The sequence below is a fragment of the Armigeres subalbatus genome, chromosome 3 (genome assembly GCF_024139115.2).
Source record: "Armigeres subalbatus isolate Guangzhou_Male chromosome 3, GZ_Asu_2, whole genome shotgun sequence".
NCBI classification, from domain to species: domain Eukaryota; kingdom Metazoa; phylum Arthropoda; class Insecta; order Diptera; family Culicidae; genus Armigeres; species Armigeres subalbatus.
The window spans coordinates 137,974,755-137,992,801 of record NC_085141.1 but is presented as its reverse complement, the minus strand read 5'-3'; the positions used below and the strand labels follow the sequence as shown (position 1 = coordinate 137,992,801).

General features: G+C 44.6%; 1 protein-coding gene across 1 annotated transcript in view; it reads left to right on the top strand.

Moving 5' to 3' along the window:
• Window positions 1-17,423, top strand: part of LOC134226687 (katanin p60 ATPase-containing subunit A-like 1) — an 86,711-nt gene extending 69,288 nt beyond the window's left edge. The window contains exons 3-4 of the mRNA XM_062707627.1: window positions 15,074-15,341; window positions 15,405-17,423. Of these exons, the coding sequence (XP_062563611.1) occupies window positions 15,159-15,341; window positions 15,405-16,862 (1,641 nt within the window). The 5' untranslated portion in view covers window positions 15,074-15,158 and the 3' untranslated portion in view covers window positions 16,863-17,423. The remainder of the gene's footprint in view (window positions 1-15,073; window positions 15,342-15,404) is intronic.
• Window positions 17,424-18,047: the final 624 nt, after the last annotated feature.

Sequence of the window (18,047 nt, the reverse complement as noted above, 5' to 3'; positions counted from 1 at the left end):
ATATTGATCAGTTATCATTTGAGCAATGGGTGACCACGGATAGGTGTGACATAGAAACTATTGTAAAACCTGTAGATGAGTTTGTGTCATATTTTTGCTTGAAATTAGAAAGTTTAATCCTCACGATTTCATTAAAACAGAACAATCCAGCTTTTTAAAAATACGAAAATACATTACAAAATGGTGAATTTTTAGTCATTTGTGATTTTTCTGAAAATTACAGCTTTGTATTGCAAGATGAAGTGCAGTCCCATCACTGGAACGTACAACAAGCTACAATTCATCCATTCGTTATTTATTTTAATGGAAGTACGCAAATTGAACACTTAAGTTTTATTATAATTTCCGAAGATTTAAGACACGATTCAGTATCCGTAAACTTGTTCATTGAAAAATGATTAACTTTTTACGCGTTGATAAGCATAAAGAAGTCAAAAAGATATATTTCATGTCTGATGGAGCAGCGTCGCAGTACAAAAATCGTAAGAATTTTTCGAGCCTATGTCAATTTAAATCAATGTACGGAATTGATGCAGAATGGCATTTTTGCTACATCACATGGCAAAGGTCCTTGTGATGCTATTGGAGGAACAATAAAGCGCATGGCCACAAGAGCAAGTTTAGCCAAAGAACGTGAGCATCCAATTAAAACTGCGAAAAGAACTTTTTGATTGGGCAAATCGTAGAAAAGAAAAAGATTTAACCAAATTATCATTTTGTTTTACTACTACTGAAGAGTACGAAATAAAGGCTTCAGAGCTCAGCGAGCAATTTAATAACGCGAAAACGATCCAAGGAACCCAAAAATTTCACTGTTTCATTCCATTGTCGGAAAATAAAATTAAAGCAAAACTATACTCAAACTGTGCTGATAATAATTCAAAAGTGTTCGATATTTTAAAAAATTTGAAAAAAATAAATAAAAAATAAGTATTAATAAACTGTTTTCATGATATCATAACCCATACTAAAATTCAAACCCAAAACTCTTAGAGTTTCTATAACAACATTGTGTAACTGCCACATTTAATTTAATACTTAGGATAATATTAATTCATTTTATTTATTTATACATATAATATTTATACATATAATATACATAATATCGATGAATACATAAATATGGAATATCATACAAACAACTTGTTTAACTCACGCAAGGCCCTTAACAATAAAATCAGCATCAAACTGCGATTCTTGAAAAAAAATACACGGAAATTTTTTTTGTTTACTATGTGTGAAAATTGTGTAATGTTTGAAATGTCATAACTTTTTTGTTTATTAGTTTACCATCACCAAATTTTTATGGTAGATAGCTAATATAATGGACCGTTTTCCCTAAAAAAATTACGTTCGAAAAAAGATAGGGTTTTGAGATATTTGAGTTTTTGTGACAAAAAGGATATTTTTAAAGGCAAAAAAAATTTTTTTTTACTGTGCACATTTTCTAAAGAATCACCATTTAGTTGTCTAACTTGGCTGAAAAAATCATAACAATCGAACATTCCGTTTTTGCTGTGCAGCTTTTTAAATATTTTTGAACCATTTTCACATACACCCTTTTGAAAAGTTAGTCGTGACTCAATATGAAGATTTGATATCGAAAAATGACGATTTAGATGAAATTGAAAAACTGTGCAAAGTTTCAACTCAATAGAAAATCATGAATTAAAAATTTTCTTAAATTTTGATGCTGTTGCTTGGAATCGCTCCAGTTAAATCACGCACTTGATTACACGTAACGGTGGCGCTAATTGTTCACGCAATAGGTGATGCTGTATTTCACGAGCAACAAAATTTGCAATTTAATCATGGGAACGCAAAGCATTTCGTTATTTTCTATTTCTTCAGCACGATCTGATTGTTAAGATTTTTTAGCATGATGGCCAGGCTTTCTAGCTATTGTTATGTCTGTCTGGAATCTTTTCACAGCCGTGAAATAATTGTTTGAATAAAACGCTTGATTAAGTGTTAAATATTTAAGTCATCAAACTAAAAATATCGACATTTCCTCATCGAACAACACGAACGACAACCAACAGCAGTATTGGATCTTCTGATTTCACACCCACTCAATCAACTCGTCAATAAACACGACCAGCAGTCACCCACCTGATGATCGCGCCGCTTGACTTGATAGAGATTTCAGAGTCAAGTTCAAAGAGGCGTCCTCGCGAATTATTTCAATACCAGCTTGTCATCTAATGCCCTCATCAGCATCTCAAAAATGGCAAGAACCAACCAATCTCATGTGAACCTGAACCGTATACGAGTCTGAACTGCGATGAATCTTCTCGGTTTCTCCAACGGTAGGCTGACACCTCCAAGGCAAGGTGGTTGATGTGACGATCTTCGTAATTGACGCGACAACTGATTTACGATGGAAATGTGCATCTGCCAATACCCCTCTACCCAACTCGGTAGTCGGTAATCCCTTCACTTCCGAGCCAACACGTAGGCGCGCGCGGTCGAACAGAAGCAACAGGTTTCGTTCCGAAGCAATATAAAAGTGCGTTTGGTTTCCTGGCTTCTTTATTTCCACTTGTGCCAAGTGCTTCACATTTTTTTTTTATTTCTTCTTTCGGCACCAACAACAGCTTGAACGTGGTAAGAAGTCATAGAGGTGTTGTACGGCACTGTGGAGTGGGGGACCTCCTGCTTACTTTCCTTCGTTGCAATTGTATACGATTGGTTCGTCTATAGACGATAGAGGAGTGTCGCCGATAGAGATATAACTGAACTGCTGTTAGTGCAAGCCGGACCGGATAGTAAAGTTTCCTAGCCTCAGCATCACGCAACTGGATTGTTGATATGTGTTACGAAACCAACTTGAAATGAGCCAATCTTCGTTCTTCAACATTCAACTATAGGTGTTTTCAATTGCAGCTTCAGTCAGAAGAAGCATGTGGATAATCATATGAAAATATCAATGCAATGTGAGATTTATATTAACGCATACACCTACTTGTAGTTTAGTTGTTATTCGAAATGTAGGTTAATCATCCTTCTGTCGGTCGGAGATCGATTCTCCTTAGCATGAGATGATGTTTGGTTTTAATCCGGATGGCACGCCTATCAATGGAGGATTATCGCATGCTTTAGCAAAACCAAATCGCCAACAAATTGCATAAAGTCATTTTTCTGAACCGCATAAACATTTTCCGAGCTTAAAATTACAATACGAAGAGAAATTCCTCGAAGTTCCCGAAGGCCCAAAGGGTTCAAATCCCGTCGTGCATCTATTTTTTTGTGAATATGGCGAGATAGAGAATTTGGAGCCCCAAAATTAAATTACCCGTCAAGCCGAGTTTATCATCCGTCTTTCTATCCAAATAAAAACATATTTGAGAACACTTGTTCACAGCAGAATCCATGGAAAAAAATGGAAAAAATGCACTACGCTGTCTGGATAAATCCTGGGTTTAACTATTTATTATCGATAATTGGTAAAAAGTTTAGAAATAGGTAAATCAACCAATCACGTTAATCACATTAAGCACTTCCACATTTGTTAACTGCGAGGTTTCTAAGCCAAGTTACCATTTTTGAATTCGTATATCATGAGGCTAACACGATGAGACTTTTATGCCCAGGGAAGTCGAGAAAAATTCCAACCCGAACATTTCCTAGACCGAGCCGGGAATCGAACCCAGCCACCTAGTAGTAGTAAAATTCTTCTTTATTTAAACATTTTTTGTTCTACAATTATTTTTAAACATGTACAGTGATCGGCCGGCTTGGCCTTTCAACTTCAATTTTAATAATAATAATAATAATTATTATTATTATTATTATGTTGTTACTTAATTTTTAAAATATAATGTATCATGACGGCCTTCAGGAGGCGCTAGAGTGTTTTTTTAACCTTCTTCGGATATTAGAAAAAACTTACGAATAAGATGTTAGGGTCATATTGACCCAGAAATGTAAATGCTTATAAAACAGTCAAATTATAACCGAATTACAAAGTTTATATACCGTTCTAAAGATAAACTCATCAATTTTGTGGTCATGTGGTGATATGCTGGTTCTGGAGACAATGGCCACCGGGAAACGACTTATACGGGGACCTTGTCGGTCATATAAGGGGAGCATAAAAATCGCTCCATATATGCCTTTCGATCGCTAATTTTTCACAGATTCTCCTAAAACGGTAATGTATGCCTATGAGGCCTATGAGCCTATAAGGTGCCCTCGGGGAATCCGTAAAAGGGGACATTTTTGTTTTAGCACCAACATATGTCGTGCGGCAGCTCTTTCGTCATGATTTTCCACAAAATAGATGATTTTGCCAGTGAAATCGATAAGTGACCACATTGGTCGCTCTTGGAATCTAACAGGAGCCCCCAGGGAACCCGCAGGAGGGGACATTTCCGTTTTAGCACCAAAATATCCCGTGCGGCGACTCTTTCGGTCTGTTTTCCTATCAAAGAGATGGTTATTCAGCTATAAATCGATAATTGACCATATTGGCCACTCTTGGAACCTATGAGGTGCCCCCGGGGAACCCGTAGAAAGGGACATTCCCGTATTAGCAACAAAATATGCCGTGCGGTGGCTCATTCGTCATGATTTTCCACAGAATAGATTATTATGCGCTTGAAATTGATAAGTGACCACATTGGCCACTCTTGGAACCAATGAGTTGCCCACGGGGAACTCGTAGATGGTGACATTTCCATTTTTATACCGAAATGAATAAGTGACCAAATTTTCCATTTTGGAACCTATGAAGTACCGCCGTGGAGCTCATAGGAGAGGACATTTCCGTGCTTTCTCTTACTCATACTTAAAGACATGCCGTGCAGCGGCTCTTTCACTGTAATTTTCCATCAAAAATCTAATATCAACCCGGGGGAACCCCAGGCCCAGTTTCGGTAATTGTGGAGTGCCGCGAAGAATCCATTGAAAGTGTCTGTGCACACAAATTCTACCTAACTTTTTAGGAACTTTTCCTCAACCGATTTGCTCGCATTAAATAGCATTCGACGCAAAATCCTGCCCTATTGTTTCCTATTGAACATTGGCCAGATCGGACTATGGGCTCCGAAGTTTTAGCCAAAATACTAATTTCAGCAGCTGCATGGAAAAATTACTTTTCTGGCACTTATGCTCATCCGATTGGCTTGCAATAAGTTGCGTTCAGCAGGAAATTTTAGAATACAAATAAACAAATATGAAAAATAAGAGCTATCTACCTATTAGTGTTATATTAGACTTTTCTTATATATTTATCAACCCTTTTGAACGAACGATAAAGGCACCATCACCACTAGGAAGATTAATCTTGTTTTTTTCTATCAAATAGGTCATTCATTCTGAACTTAATATCTATAACCTACAAGCTGCCCGCAGGAGTCTCACAGAAGGAGAGATTTTCTTTTTTATATCAAAATGTTGCGTTTTCATATCATTGTTCACGGCGATCGGTGAAAACCTCAAACTTCTAGTCGATATTGAAGGGACCATCGACTAATGGTAATATAAAGATGCGGAATAGAAAATCCTTGGAGAGCTGTTCGAAGGAATCATCACAATAGCCCAGAAACTATTTTTCAATTCGACTCAGTACTCAATTTCAAATGAAGAACAATTTCAAGCGTATAACCAACTTTTTTAAGACTTGTGACCAGGGTATACAATGATAGACGAAGATAGAGTTGCCGCAAGCGGCACAGTACATTTGATATAACCATGAAAATGTCCTTTTCTACGGGTTCGCAGGGCACCTCAAAGGTTCCAAGAGTAGACAATATCACTAATCAACTCCAAGCACATGACCATCTGTTTGGTAGAAAATAACAAAGAAAGAGCCACCGCAAGGCATATTTTGGTGTTAAAATGGAAATGTACTCTTCTACGGGCTCCCGGGGGCACCTCATAGGTTCTAAGGGTGGACAATATGTCAATAATCGATTTCGAGGGCACCTATTTGGAGGAAAATCACGACGAAAGAGCCGCCGCATGACATATGTTGGTGTAAAAATGGAAATGTCATCTTCTACGTGTTCTCCGAGGGAACCTCATAGGTTCCAAATGTAGCCAATGTGGTCACTTATCGATTTCGAGCGCACGTCCATCTGTTTGGTGGGTGTACCTCATAGGCTGCAAGAGTGGCCAATGTGGTCACTTATCGATTTCGAGCGCATAATCATCTATTTTGTGGAAAATCATGACGAAAGAGACGCCGCACGGCATATTTTCGTGCTAAAACGGAAATGTCCTCTCCTACGGGTTCCCCGGGGGCACCTTGCATGTACCAGGAGTGGCCAATGTGGTCATTTATCGATTTCAAGCGCATAATTATCTGTTTGGTGGAAAATAATGACAAAAAAGTCGCCGCACGGCATATTTTGGTGCTAAAACGGAAATGTCCCTTCCTGCGGGTTCCCCGGGGGCACCTTGCATGTACCAGGAGTGGGCAATGTGGTCTTTTATCGATTTCAAGCGCATTATCATCTATTTAGTAGAAAATCATGACGACAGAGCCGCCGCACGGTATATTTTGGTGCTAAAACGGAAATGTCCCCTCCTGCAGGTTCCCTGGGCACCTATCATGTACCAGGAGTGGCCAATCTGTTTGGTGGAAAATCATGACAAAAAAACCGCCGAACGGCATATTTTGGTGCTAAAATGGAAATGTCCCCTCCTGCGGGTTCCCCAGGAGCACCTTGCATGTACCAGGAGTAGCCAATGTGGTCACTTATCGATTTCAAGCGCATAACCATTTGTTTGGTGGAAAATCATGTCAAAAGAGCCGCCGCACGGCATATTTTGGTGCTAAAACGGAAATGTCCCCTCCTGCGGGTTCCCCGGGGCGCCTTGCATGTACCAGGAGTGGCCAATGTGGTCACTTATCGATTTCAAGCGCATAACCATCTGTTTGGTGGAAAATCATGACAAAAGAGCCGCCGCACGGCATATTTTGGTGCTAAAACGGAAATGTCCCCTCCTGCGGGTTCCCCGGGGCGCCTTGCATGTACCAGGAGTGGCCAATGTGGTCTTTTATCGATTTCAAGCGCATTATCATCTATTTTGTGGAAAATCATGACGACAGAGCCGCCGCACGATATATTTTGGTGCTAAAATGGAAATGTCCCCTCCTGCAGGTTCCCCGGGGGCACCTTGCATGTACCAGGAGTGGCCAATGTGGTCACTTATCGATTTCAAGCGCATAACCATTTGTTTGGTGGAAAATCATGACAAAAGAGCCGCCGCACGGCATATTTTGGTGCTAAAACGGAAATGTCCCCTCCTGCGGGTTCCCCGGGGGCGCCTTGCATGTACCAGGAGTGGCCAATGTGGTCTTTTATCGATTTCAGGCGCTTTATCATCTATTTTGTGGAAAATCATGACGACAGAGCCGCTGCACGAAATATGTTGGTGCTAAAATGGAAATGTCCCCTCCTGCAGGTACCTCCGGGGGCACCTTGCATGTACCAGGAGTGGCCAATGTGGTCACTTATCGATTTCAAGCGCATAACCATTTGTTTGGTGGAAAATCATGACAAAAGAGCCGCCGCACGGCATATTTTGGTGCTAAAACGGAAATGTCCCCTCCTGCGGGTTCCCCGGGGCGCCTTGCATGTACCAGGAGTGGCCAATGTGGTCTTTTATCGATTTCAAGCGCATTATCATCTATTTTGTGGAAAATCATGACGACAGAGCCGCCGCACGGTATATTTTGGTGCTAAAATGTAAATGTCCCCTCCTGCAGGTTCCCCGGGGGGACCTTGCATGTACCAGGAGTGGCCAATGTGGTCACTTATCGATTTCAATCGCATAACCATCTGTTTGGTGGAAAATCATGACAAAAGAGCCGCCGCACGGCATATTTTGGTGCTAAAACGGAAATGTCCCTTCCTGCGGGTTCCCCGGGGGCACCTTGGATGTACCAGGAGTGGGCAGTGTGGTCTTTTATCGATTTCAAGCGCATTATCATCTATTTAGTAGAAAATCATGACGGCAGAGCCGCCGCACGGTATATTTTGGTGCTAAAACGGAAATGTTCCCTCCTGCAGGTTCCCTGGGCACCTTGCATGTACCAGGAGTAACCAAGGTGGTCTTTTATCGATTTCAAGCGCATTATCATCTATTTTGTGGAAAATCATGACGACAGAGCCGCCGCACGATATATTTTGGTGCTAAAATGGAAATGTCCCCTCCTGCAGGTTCCCCGGGGGGACCTTGCATGTACCAGGAGTGGCCAATGTGGTCACTTATCGATTTCTCGATTTCAAGCGCATAGCCATCTGTTTGGTTGAAAATCATGACGAAAGAGCCGCCGCACGGCATATTTTGGTGCTAAAACGGAAATGTTCCCTCCTGCGGGTTCCCCGGGGGCACCTTGCATGTACCAGAAGTGGCCACTTTCGTCGGAAGCCCTCTCAATGACCATACATTACCGTTTCAAGAGAATCTATGAAGAATTAGCGATCGAAAGGCATATATGGAGCGATTTTTATGCTCCCCTTATATGACCGACAAGGTCCCCGTGGAAGTCGTTTCCCGGTAGCCATTGTCTCCAGAACCAGCATATCACCACATAGCCACAAAATTGATGAGTTTATCTTTCGAACGGTATGTAAACTTTGTAATTCGGTTATAATTTGACTGTTTTATAAGCATTCACATTTCTGGGTCAATATGACCCTAACATCTTATTCGTAACTTTTTTTGTGGGGTCGTTCTTGTTGCACCTTAAAATACTTTTTTCATGTCAGATGCTTCATTTCCACAAAATATTAAAAGTCAAGAAATTTCAGAACGATCGGATTATCAGGTAAAAATTTATTCTACTTTGAAGTTTCGTTTTGGGTCATATTGACCCCAACATCTTACTAAGGTTAAAATTTGATAACCTAACTACTATGTACACTAATATTTACAATACAAATTTGGAGCCTGATCCGAATGCAAGCAACGGACCCTAAACTTTTCTTTACACTCACCAAAGCGTTCATGTAAGGTTTTTATTCCGGCCAGACGGTGGACCTCGGATGTTCTTGTCCTGGGAGGGGTGTTGAGGATCATCCTCAGGAATTTGTTTTGGACCCGTTGAAGTTTGAAGTGGTGGGTTTTAGCGCAGCTCTTCCAGACCGGCATGCCATATTCGATCACAGGGAGGATGATTTGCTTGTAGACAGCAAGCTTATTTTTCAGGGACAATGACGACCGGCGGTTGATCAAAGGATACAGTAGTTTCAACAAAACGTTACACTTTGTCACCGTTTTGTCAACCTGTTGCCTGAAAATAAACTTGCTGTCGAGGGTCAAGCCAAGGTAGCCTCATTGGCCCATTCCACAGTCGTGCCATTGACGATGATTTTACAGTCCCCAGGCGGAACAAGTTTAGGGGATTTGGAGTGGGGGAAAATGATGACCTGGGTCTTCGCCGCGTTGATACATATCTTCCAGCTGGTGAGGTACTCTGTCAGGGCATCCAGGCCTCGTTGGAGTTTTGCCACTAGCGCTCTGATCACTCTACCGTTGTAGACGATGGAGGTGTCATCTGAGAACAGAGACAGAATGCCTGGCTAACTAACATCGAACGCCACAAAATAAACTCAACAACGAAACATGTACTTGATACAGATATTTATTGAGCTAGCATGTCCTTTCTTGGGAATAAATCATTGCCCTAACTCCTATCCTCAGCCCTAGCTAAACCATGGTTTTTACTCACGCTACAGAGGCACACACTTAGTTTTTATTTCTCGAGCTCGGCAAAATCGGGCACCGCTGTAGCTTAGTAAATTTCAGAACTGAACTTCGGAATAAAATTTGGTTTACTGATTTTCGGCAAAATATTTACCATATCTCTGGCACTGAAACGTCACTCTTACTGAGATCTCGGCAAAAATCATGTTTGCTGAAACTCGACGGTGCCCATCTCGGGAAAATAAACAAAAAATGCTGAGATCTCGGTAAAAAAAATAAGTGTGCACACATCCGCGCCACCATTATCATGCTGCGGTTCTTCGTGCCCCGATTTCGCACCATCCTGGGCTGGACTATCCGAGCTCACCGACGTTCGATTTTACTGCCTTTGCCGATTGGCGAGTTCGGCATGGAATAGCTTGTCACCAGCCGCCTGGTCGCAACAATTATCCCGTCTCCCGTCCCGAACACTGCTGCACCTTGCGAAGCCCAGTGCTGCAGTTGCTCGCTGCGGAATGCTCGGTTGTTGCACGTGTTCGCCTCCCGGGACTTGACCCCTCCGTCCGGCAGATCCGAGGGCAGCAATCAACCCGAAGAGAATATCTGCTCAATCGTGATCAGCAGTCCATAAAAAAGCCCTGTGATTCGAAGAATTTCTTTAGATTCCTTATCTATTTTGCAACCAGATCACACTTACTTCTAGTGAAGGCTTTCTTCGTGATTTTTCGCAACAATCCGGTATCGTCTCGACCGAGTCAACTGATTTCGTTGGATTCGTTGACTCCCAGGATCGCACTGCTGTTTTGTGGAGAAGAATCGAATCAATTGAAGGCCAAATTCGGATTATTCCTTCATTCTTACCGGAATGTTTGCTTTCCTTCGGCAATTCCAACGCTCCTCCGGCGTGTTTCCTAGCGAATTGTGCTCTTACAAGTACTTTCCCGAAATGCTCGAACTGCAATCTCCCGACACGAGACGAATATCTGATTGTGTGTAGCAAAGAAAGTTAAACACTTTTCGTGAGATTTTCTTCGGTTTGTATTACCGGGTTTTATTCCTCCAACAGGCTAGTTTTCGACTAATGCGTGGCTCCACGAACAACCCGTCGGTGTCCCGAGGCGGGGTTCTAACAATTTTGCGCTTTTGTCGTCTCTCGCTGCGATGCCACTACGAAGGCAATCTTTTGGCGAAGTTCCGCTATCACTACGCGGCTTACATGAAAATTTCCGACTGTATGGCGACCACGATTTTGCGGTGAGATTTTTCAGTCACTGCAGCAGCACCGGTGGCACCTTTTTTCATCCGCCAAGCAACACGAACCGTGATGCAAGTGCGGACGGCGAACGGATGTAAGAAAAGCTGTAACTTATTCTCATTTAACCCACTTGGCGGCGAATCGGAATGACAGCAGTAATCGTTGCTTGCGGCTGCGATCTTTTAAATTGACGTTGACGCTAAGGGTGATCACAGATTTACGAACAGCTTGTTGCTTTTTTCATTCGATGGTACATATAGCTTTGCGAGTTGTTTGATTAGGATGTTTTACTTCCTTAGGGCAGCATCAAATAAACTTAACGTAACATGCCGCCTTCTGGAGGTTCTGGCATGTCGGAGGTGAACAGATTGAAAAGCAGGGGCCCGAGGATACTGCCCTGGGGGACGCCTGCGACGATGTTGTGCGCATTGGAACTCGCTTCGCTGATTGAGACCCGGAATGTCCTTGCCGACAGGTAGGGGAACGGTTCGCCACTTCATCTCATAGCTCCTATTTCCATCCCATCAAAAACAAAGCAATGGAATGAAATTTGGTTTGTTTATTATTTTTGTGATTTTTTCAGCAGTGAGCACGCATGTTGACAAAAAGAAGCGACGAATTTGGTGCCGTATTTCTTTGTTTAGCGATGAGATGGATATATGTACAGTGAGATGGAGATCGGAACAGTTCCCCTAATTGTTGATGATTTTCACCAGGTAGCTGGGAAGATTGTAGCGTTGTAGTTTGTACACCAGGCCATCATGCCATACATTGTCAAATGCCTTCTCGACATCGAGTAAGGCCATGGCGGATGTTTTTGAGACAAACTTGTTCCGTCTGAGGACGTTGGTAACTCGAGTCTGTTGGTGTACAGTTGACCGACCGCGTCGGAAACCAAACTGTTCCTCGAGCAAGATGTTGAGATTTTCGGCAGACTCAAGTAACCGGTGATGAATAGCTCTTTCGAATAGCTTGGATAATCCTGAGAGAAGGCTGATGCGACGATAACTTCTGGGGGAGGAAGGATCCTTCCCAGGCTTCCGGATGGGGATGTGACATTCCGCAATCGAATCAAATCTTTGGTGAGTGTATCGATGTTTAAGGAGTTGCTTACCTGCCGAGCCGTCGGGACATGCTGCTCTCTGGCCACCGAGATTGCCTCTTCGATGGCGCACAGCTGGCGGTCGATAATTTCCGATTGACCGAGGAGCCCACTTCCACCACTACCGGATAGTGATCCGAACTGAGCTCCTGGTAGACGACCGGCTGCGAGACGTCGTCATTTATGTTGGTTATGTATAGATCGAGAGTTGCGTGGACACCGGACCGACTCAGCCGAGGGGGGAATTCGGGCTCAAGATCGTGTAGTGGCCTTCCTCCATATCGTTACTCCAGATGGTGCCGTTTCGATTGCCGCGACTTTTGTCCCAGGCTTGATGTATGGCATTCAGGTCGCCGGTAATGATATACTGGCCTTGCCTCCGCGTAAGCTTGACGATATCCCTCCGACGGGGAACCGATGATCTATCGCCGGCTTTGGCTTGCGTTGAACAGTACGCCGCGATGAGCGCGATTGTGCCGACAGAAGTGGTGATTTCGACACCAATGGTCTCGATGACACTGAGCTGGAAGCTTGGTAGCGAAGAGCGATAGCCACACCGCCTCCCCTGGTCGGCCGGTCGAGTCGCACGATGCGGAAGTCCGGGATGTTGACGTTCACCTCCGGTTTTAGGTGCGTTTCGGTAGTGAACGCCACGTCTATTTCCTTCTCAAGAAAATCCTTCAACTCAATTATTTTGCTCTTTAGCGAGCAAGCGTCCAGTTGACCAGGCCCACCCTAGCAGCCATTTTCAATGATGAACATGCCAAGAGTGAAGACCTCGTCGAAGCGTGTTTTGCCGCCGCGCAGCCGAGTGGCGAGCTGCGCGAAGATCGGCATCAGTTGCTCCGGAGTGTACAGCGGAGCAGACTCTTCCGGTGGGACGGCTTCGTTCTCCGATTGCCGACGGAACCCAGAAGGAGGGAGCGGGGGCCATTCGCTGGTGGATGGTGCCGACGATGGTGGAGCTTGGACCGATGCAGCTGCCGCTGCCAGTCGCTTGTGCGGCTGTAGCGGTGGGAGTATTGGAATCACACGGCGGGGAGTCGGGATGGCTGGAAAATTCACCTCGTTGATTACAGGAACACGGTTCTTCTTCGGAATGGTCCTGGTGGAAGCCTTCTTAAGGATTTCCAGGAACTCGGCTCGCTTTGGGTAGCCCTTTGTGGTGGCCCGATGTTTGTCGCCGCAGTTGGCGCACTTGGGATCGGCCACCTCCATTTTGTCGCACTCGTCAGTCGGATGGGGTTCGCCACACTTCATGCGGCAGTTCCTGGTGCCGTGCCCGAAATTGAAGCAGTTGGTGCATTGCGTGACATCGCGGTGCACTGGCCGATATCGCTCCCAGTCAACGACGGTGTAATTTATAACGCCAACCAACTTTAGGTTTTTCCAGGTAGTGGAGCCAGATGGATCAGGTAAAGCTGGTCGCGATATCTACTCGCCTTGTCGTGACGAGCGATCTTGTGCACAGCTACTGGCTTCAGTCCGCAACTTTCAAGCTCTGCTTGGAGCTCTTCCTCCTTCATGTCGTGAAGTCCTCGCAGCAAAGCCTTGAGCGGCTTCGTGCCGGGGTGGTCATGAGTATAGTACTCATACTTGTGGACCTCAAGGAACTCCACGACGGATTGATGATGGTCCCTGTTGGCCGGCATCACTTTCACGCCCTCGCTGCAGAGCCATTTCGGCCCCTTAGCGATCAGCTGGCGAATTTTTGGGCGTAAATCCGGCGGATCGCCCTTCACAAACACGGGCGGGCACTTCTCCTTCCGCTCCGGTTGCACCTGCGGCGGCTGCGATTGCTGCTTCTTCCTCTTTTTCGGCGGATTGCCGGCGTCATCAAGCGGCAACGGCGAGAACACGTTGCTCTGCAAAAGCTGCTTGGAGGGATTACCCGCGCCTCCAAGAGCAGTGCGCTTAGGCACTTTTCCAGCGACCGAATCGGCCACCGAGTCTCCCATGACGGGTCCGGGAGAAAATAACGCCAACGCGACGAAGCGAAAACGTAAACAGCGAACGAACGAGAAAAAACACTTGGAAAAATGCGCGAGCAAAAAACACGTCCGTACGTGCTGCTGTCTCGAACTGGAATGAGAAGACCTTCCTCATTATCCAACTCCGTGGTACTTATGAGGGTGTCGCTAAGTCGATGGTCCCTCGTTAAGTTAGTACTACATCAACACTTCCTTCCTCTCCCTAGTTACAGTGAAGATGGGCGTGGCCAGGAGTAGTAATCCTCATGCTTTTGTTATTTTTGTCTGGGACTGGAATCAAGGACCACTCCCCTTCTTGATTTCTGATAGCATTCTAGATAAGGATCTCAAAAGTAAAACATGAGTATCACTAGTGTCCAATCTACGAATTACACCGTAACAATGCTAATGCTAATGCTAACAGCTGTTTCGGACAGCAGAACAAAGGGAACCGAAGCGACAATCTTTATCTGGTAACTAAAATATCTTTTGTACAGCTGCATACTGATCATATTGCTTACATGCGAAGACAGTGAAGTGAGCTCACTGCTCACCCGTACATTCAATCACTAACTCCGTGAGGGTACTACGACTGCCCTCATCTCCTTGAGGGCAATACTCCTATCTCCCTTGCACTCGCACAACTGGGAATACCACCCGCCACCACCCACTTGCCGCCGCAGCGGCCCTCACGTCTGTGGAACCTCCACTGTATTCGTTAACGACCTGACAATTATTTCACCGCTCAGGCTGATAATCGGGGGTCAACGGTTGCAACAGACGAATTGGTAGCCTATCGAAAGAGCGAGAGCATGCAACACGGCTCACCGCTTTGCATTTTCGCGGATGAGCTTCTTATCTGTGTTAATCTCATGCTGTGATCATGTTTGATAAGTGGTTAGAAAAATACACTCAATAGAAAACATTTTGTTTCGTTTCTCACTCTCCAATTATACGCAATTGATAAACATTTCTTATTACAAAAACAAAAAACCAAGTCGAATGAAGCGTTACTCGATCTGATTACTCATCAAGCTTCTCATTTCTTATCACTAACTTTTACAATTTTACGACTCTGTTCCACAGATAACGCCAGTCCACGCCACGCCAGCTAACGTCATCAAGAAATATTAATTATCGTCTACGACGCACGTCCCGGATTCTCCAAGGAATGACAATCGAAATGGCCGGCCTTGCGACGTCGGAGATATGCGAAAATACCAAACTTGCGCGGGAAATGGCCGTCATGGGAAACTACGATTCGGCCGGTATCTACTACGAGGGAGTTCTACAAATGCTCCGGAAGCTCCTGATGGGTATCTCAGAGCCGATTCGGAAAGGCAAATGGACCATGGTAAGCAACCGACGATTATTCCAATTTGTTCAATATACTTGACCTTTCCCCCATTCGCCGTAGATCCAACAGGAAATCAACAAAGAATACTCGCAGATGAAACAGATCCAGAAGAGTTTGACCGAGATTACCATGGACCTTCAGAATGCACCACTGCAGGCACGCATCCGTACACCACTGCACGAAACGGTGAATCGGGACCCTGCGGCCTGGTTCCGAGCGGATCCCGACGTATGGGTACCACCGAATCCGAACCGGGATCCGGACGTTTGGGGACCCCCACCGGATCTGAGCACTTCCCGCACAATAGCCTCCCGCAACCAAAGCCGATCGAGCACGACCCTGAACCGGAAGGCCGAGGTCAACAGGAAAAACGCCGTCACGAAATCGGCTACCTCCTCTTCTATTTCCGGTCGGAAGACGGCCAGCTCGAATTCACGAATCAGTAATGGCAAAACAGGAACTCTACCGCGAAGCAAAGCGAAGCAAAATTCGATAGACACCGGAAATGAGGGGAGTAAAGGAGAAAAGATCGACAAGGAGAAGAACGATGATGACAAAGAAGATCAGGAGAATCAAGAAGAACCGGAACGAAAATTCGAACCGGCCAGTCATTCAGATGTGGATCTAGTCGATATGCTGGAGAGGGATATTTTGCAAAAGAATCCAAATATTCACTGGGATGATATAGCGGATCTGCATGAGGCCAAACGCCTGCTGGAGGAAGCCGTCGTGCTTCCCATGTGGATGCCGGACTATTTTAAGGGTATTCGAAGACCTTGGAAGGGAGTATTGATGGTGGGCCCACCCGGGACGGGCAAAACCATGCTGGCCAAAGCGGTGGCAACGGAGTGCGGCACGACATTCTTTAACGTGTCTTCGTCCACCCTCACGTCCAAATACCGAGGCGAATCGGAGAAGTTAGTTAGGTTACTATTCGAGATGGCACGGTTCTACGCTCCTAGTACCATCTTCATCGATGAGATTGATTCGCTTTGCTCACGGCGAGGGTCCGAGTCGGAACACGAGGCCTCCCGCCGAGTCAAATCGGAACTGCTAGTACAAATGGACGGAGTCAGCAACGACGAAGCCACCAAAATCGTCATGGTCCTAGCAGCAACTAACTTCCCGTGGGACATTGACGAGGCTCTGAGGAGGCGTCTCGAGAAGCGTATCTACATCCCACTGCCTAACAAGGAAGGTCGAGAGGCTCTGCTCAAAATCAACCTGCGCGAGGTGAAGGTCGACGAGTCGGTGGACCTGACCACGATTGCGACCCGACTGGACGGCTACTCCGGGGCGGATATTACGAACGTCTGCCGCGATGCCAGTATGATGTCGATGCGACGAAAAATCGCCGGACTCAAACCGGAGCAGATTCGCCAGCTGGCCAAAGAGGAGCTGGACCTCCCGGTTTCAACCCAAGACTTTACCGAGGCGATTGCCAAGTGCAACAAGTCGGTGTCGAGGGACGATCTCATGAAGTATCAACAGTGGATGCGGGAGTTCGGTTCGTCGTGATCCTCGGAGAACTTCCGGACGGGAGAAACGAGTGCAATAGTTGCCGCTTGTGTTGTGCGCGTCGCCATCAAAACTTATTTTACAGCAGTTTTTCATCTTGTGCGTTTTATTTCGTCGTCTTTTTAAAACGAAAATTTTTATTTTTTCTTTCTGTAAGGATGTTCGTTTATTTAATAGGTAGGTTACTATATTTTTGTCTTCAATTTATTTTCAAATTCACTTCCTTATATGTATGCATGGATGATAAATAATTTGTTTTCAACACACTATGTTTTAAAATTTTGCCGTTTTGCAAATTTGTCTTATTTTAATATTTAGTTTTTCTTTTGCGACACTACTAAACACACTCACCGTAAAAAAAACTCCGCGAACCATTCAAAACCGCCTAATTTTGTGATGGATTGGATTAAGTCCTGTTGACTAATGCTTTCATATTCTGCCTGAAGGTAAAATGCTAGGTTATACAATCTTAATTTTCCTGGAAACGAATTAATATCACTAGAAATACTAAAATATCTTATAAGAATAATTTTATTAATAAATTTTTAATTAAAAATGAAATGATAGTGCTTTAAATTATGTATCCGAAAGTCCTAGTACTTCTATAATCGTTTCGGACCTGATGACTATTGTCGCCTTGAGGACCACCCAACAAACAATTTAAAGAAGGACGGGGCAAGATCGCCAACCGAGGCAAGAAGAACATCCCTTATTTTACCGCCATTATGCCTTTTTATTTCAAAATAACGCCACACAATGTTAAACTATTTTAAAAATAAAAGGAATCTGAAATACAAATAAATTATCAAAAGTTGGTGAAAATTAAGGTTTTCTTATATGGGAAGATCCATTAATTACATAACGTTTTTAGTCTTGTCGTGTCCATTTTTGGTCCTCCATGAGCATCGTCCAGGTCTCGGCCTCCAAAACCGGTCCAAAACCTCGGCCTCCCAAACCTTGGTAATTACCCAGTGCAGCGCTTTAGCCAGTGCCTCACCACCTTGTTTAAAAAGCTATCCTGGTAGTTGGTCAATTTCAGTCGGAGTGGAAGACCCTGCTGGAGGCCAGTAAGAAGTCGCAGCACAAGATCCGCCTTCCTACTGAAGAAAAGGATTTGGCGGTGAGCCAGGCGGCGAAGACCTCGAAGGAGGCCGAGGAGAGCCAGACTGCAGAGCTTCAAAGGCG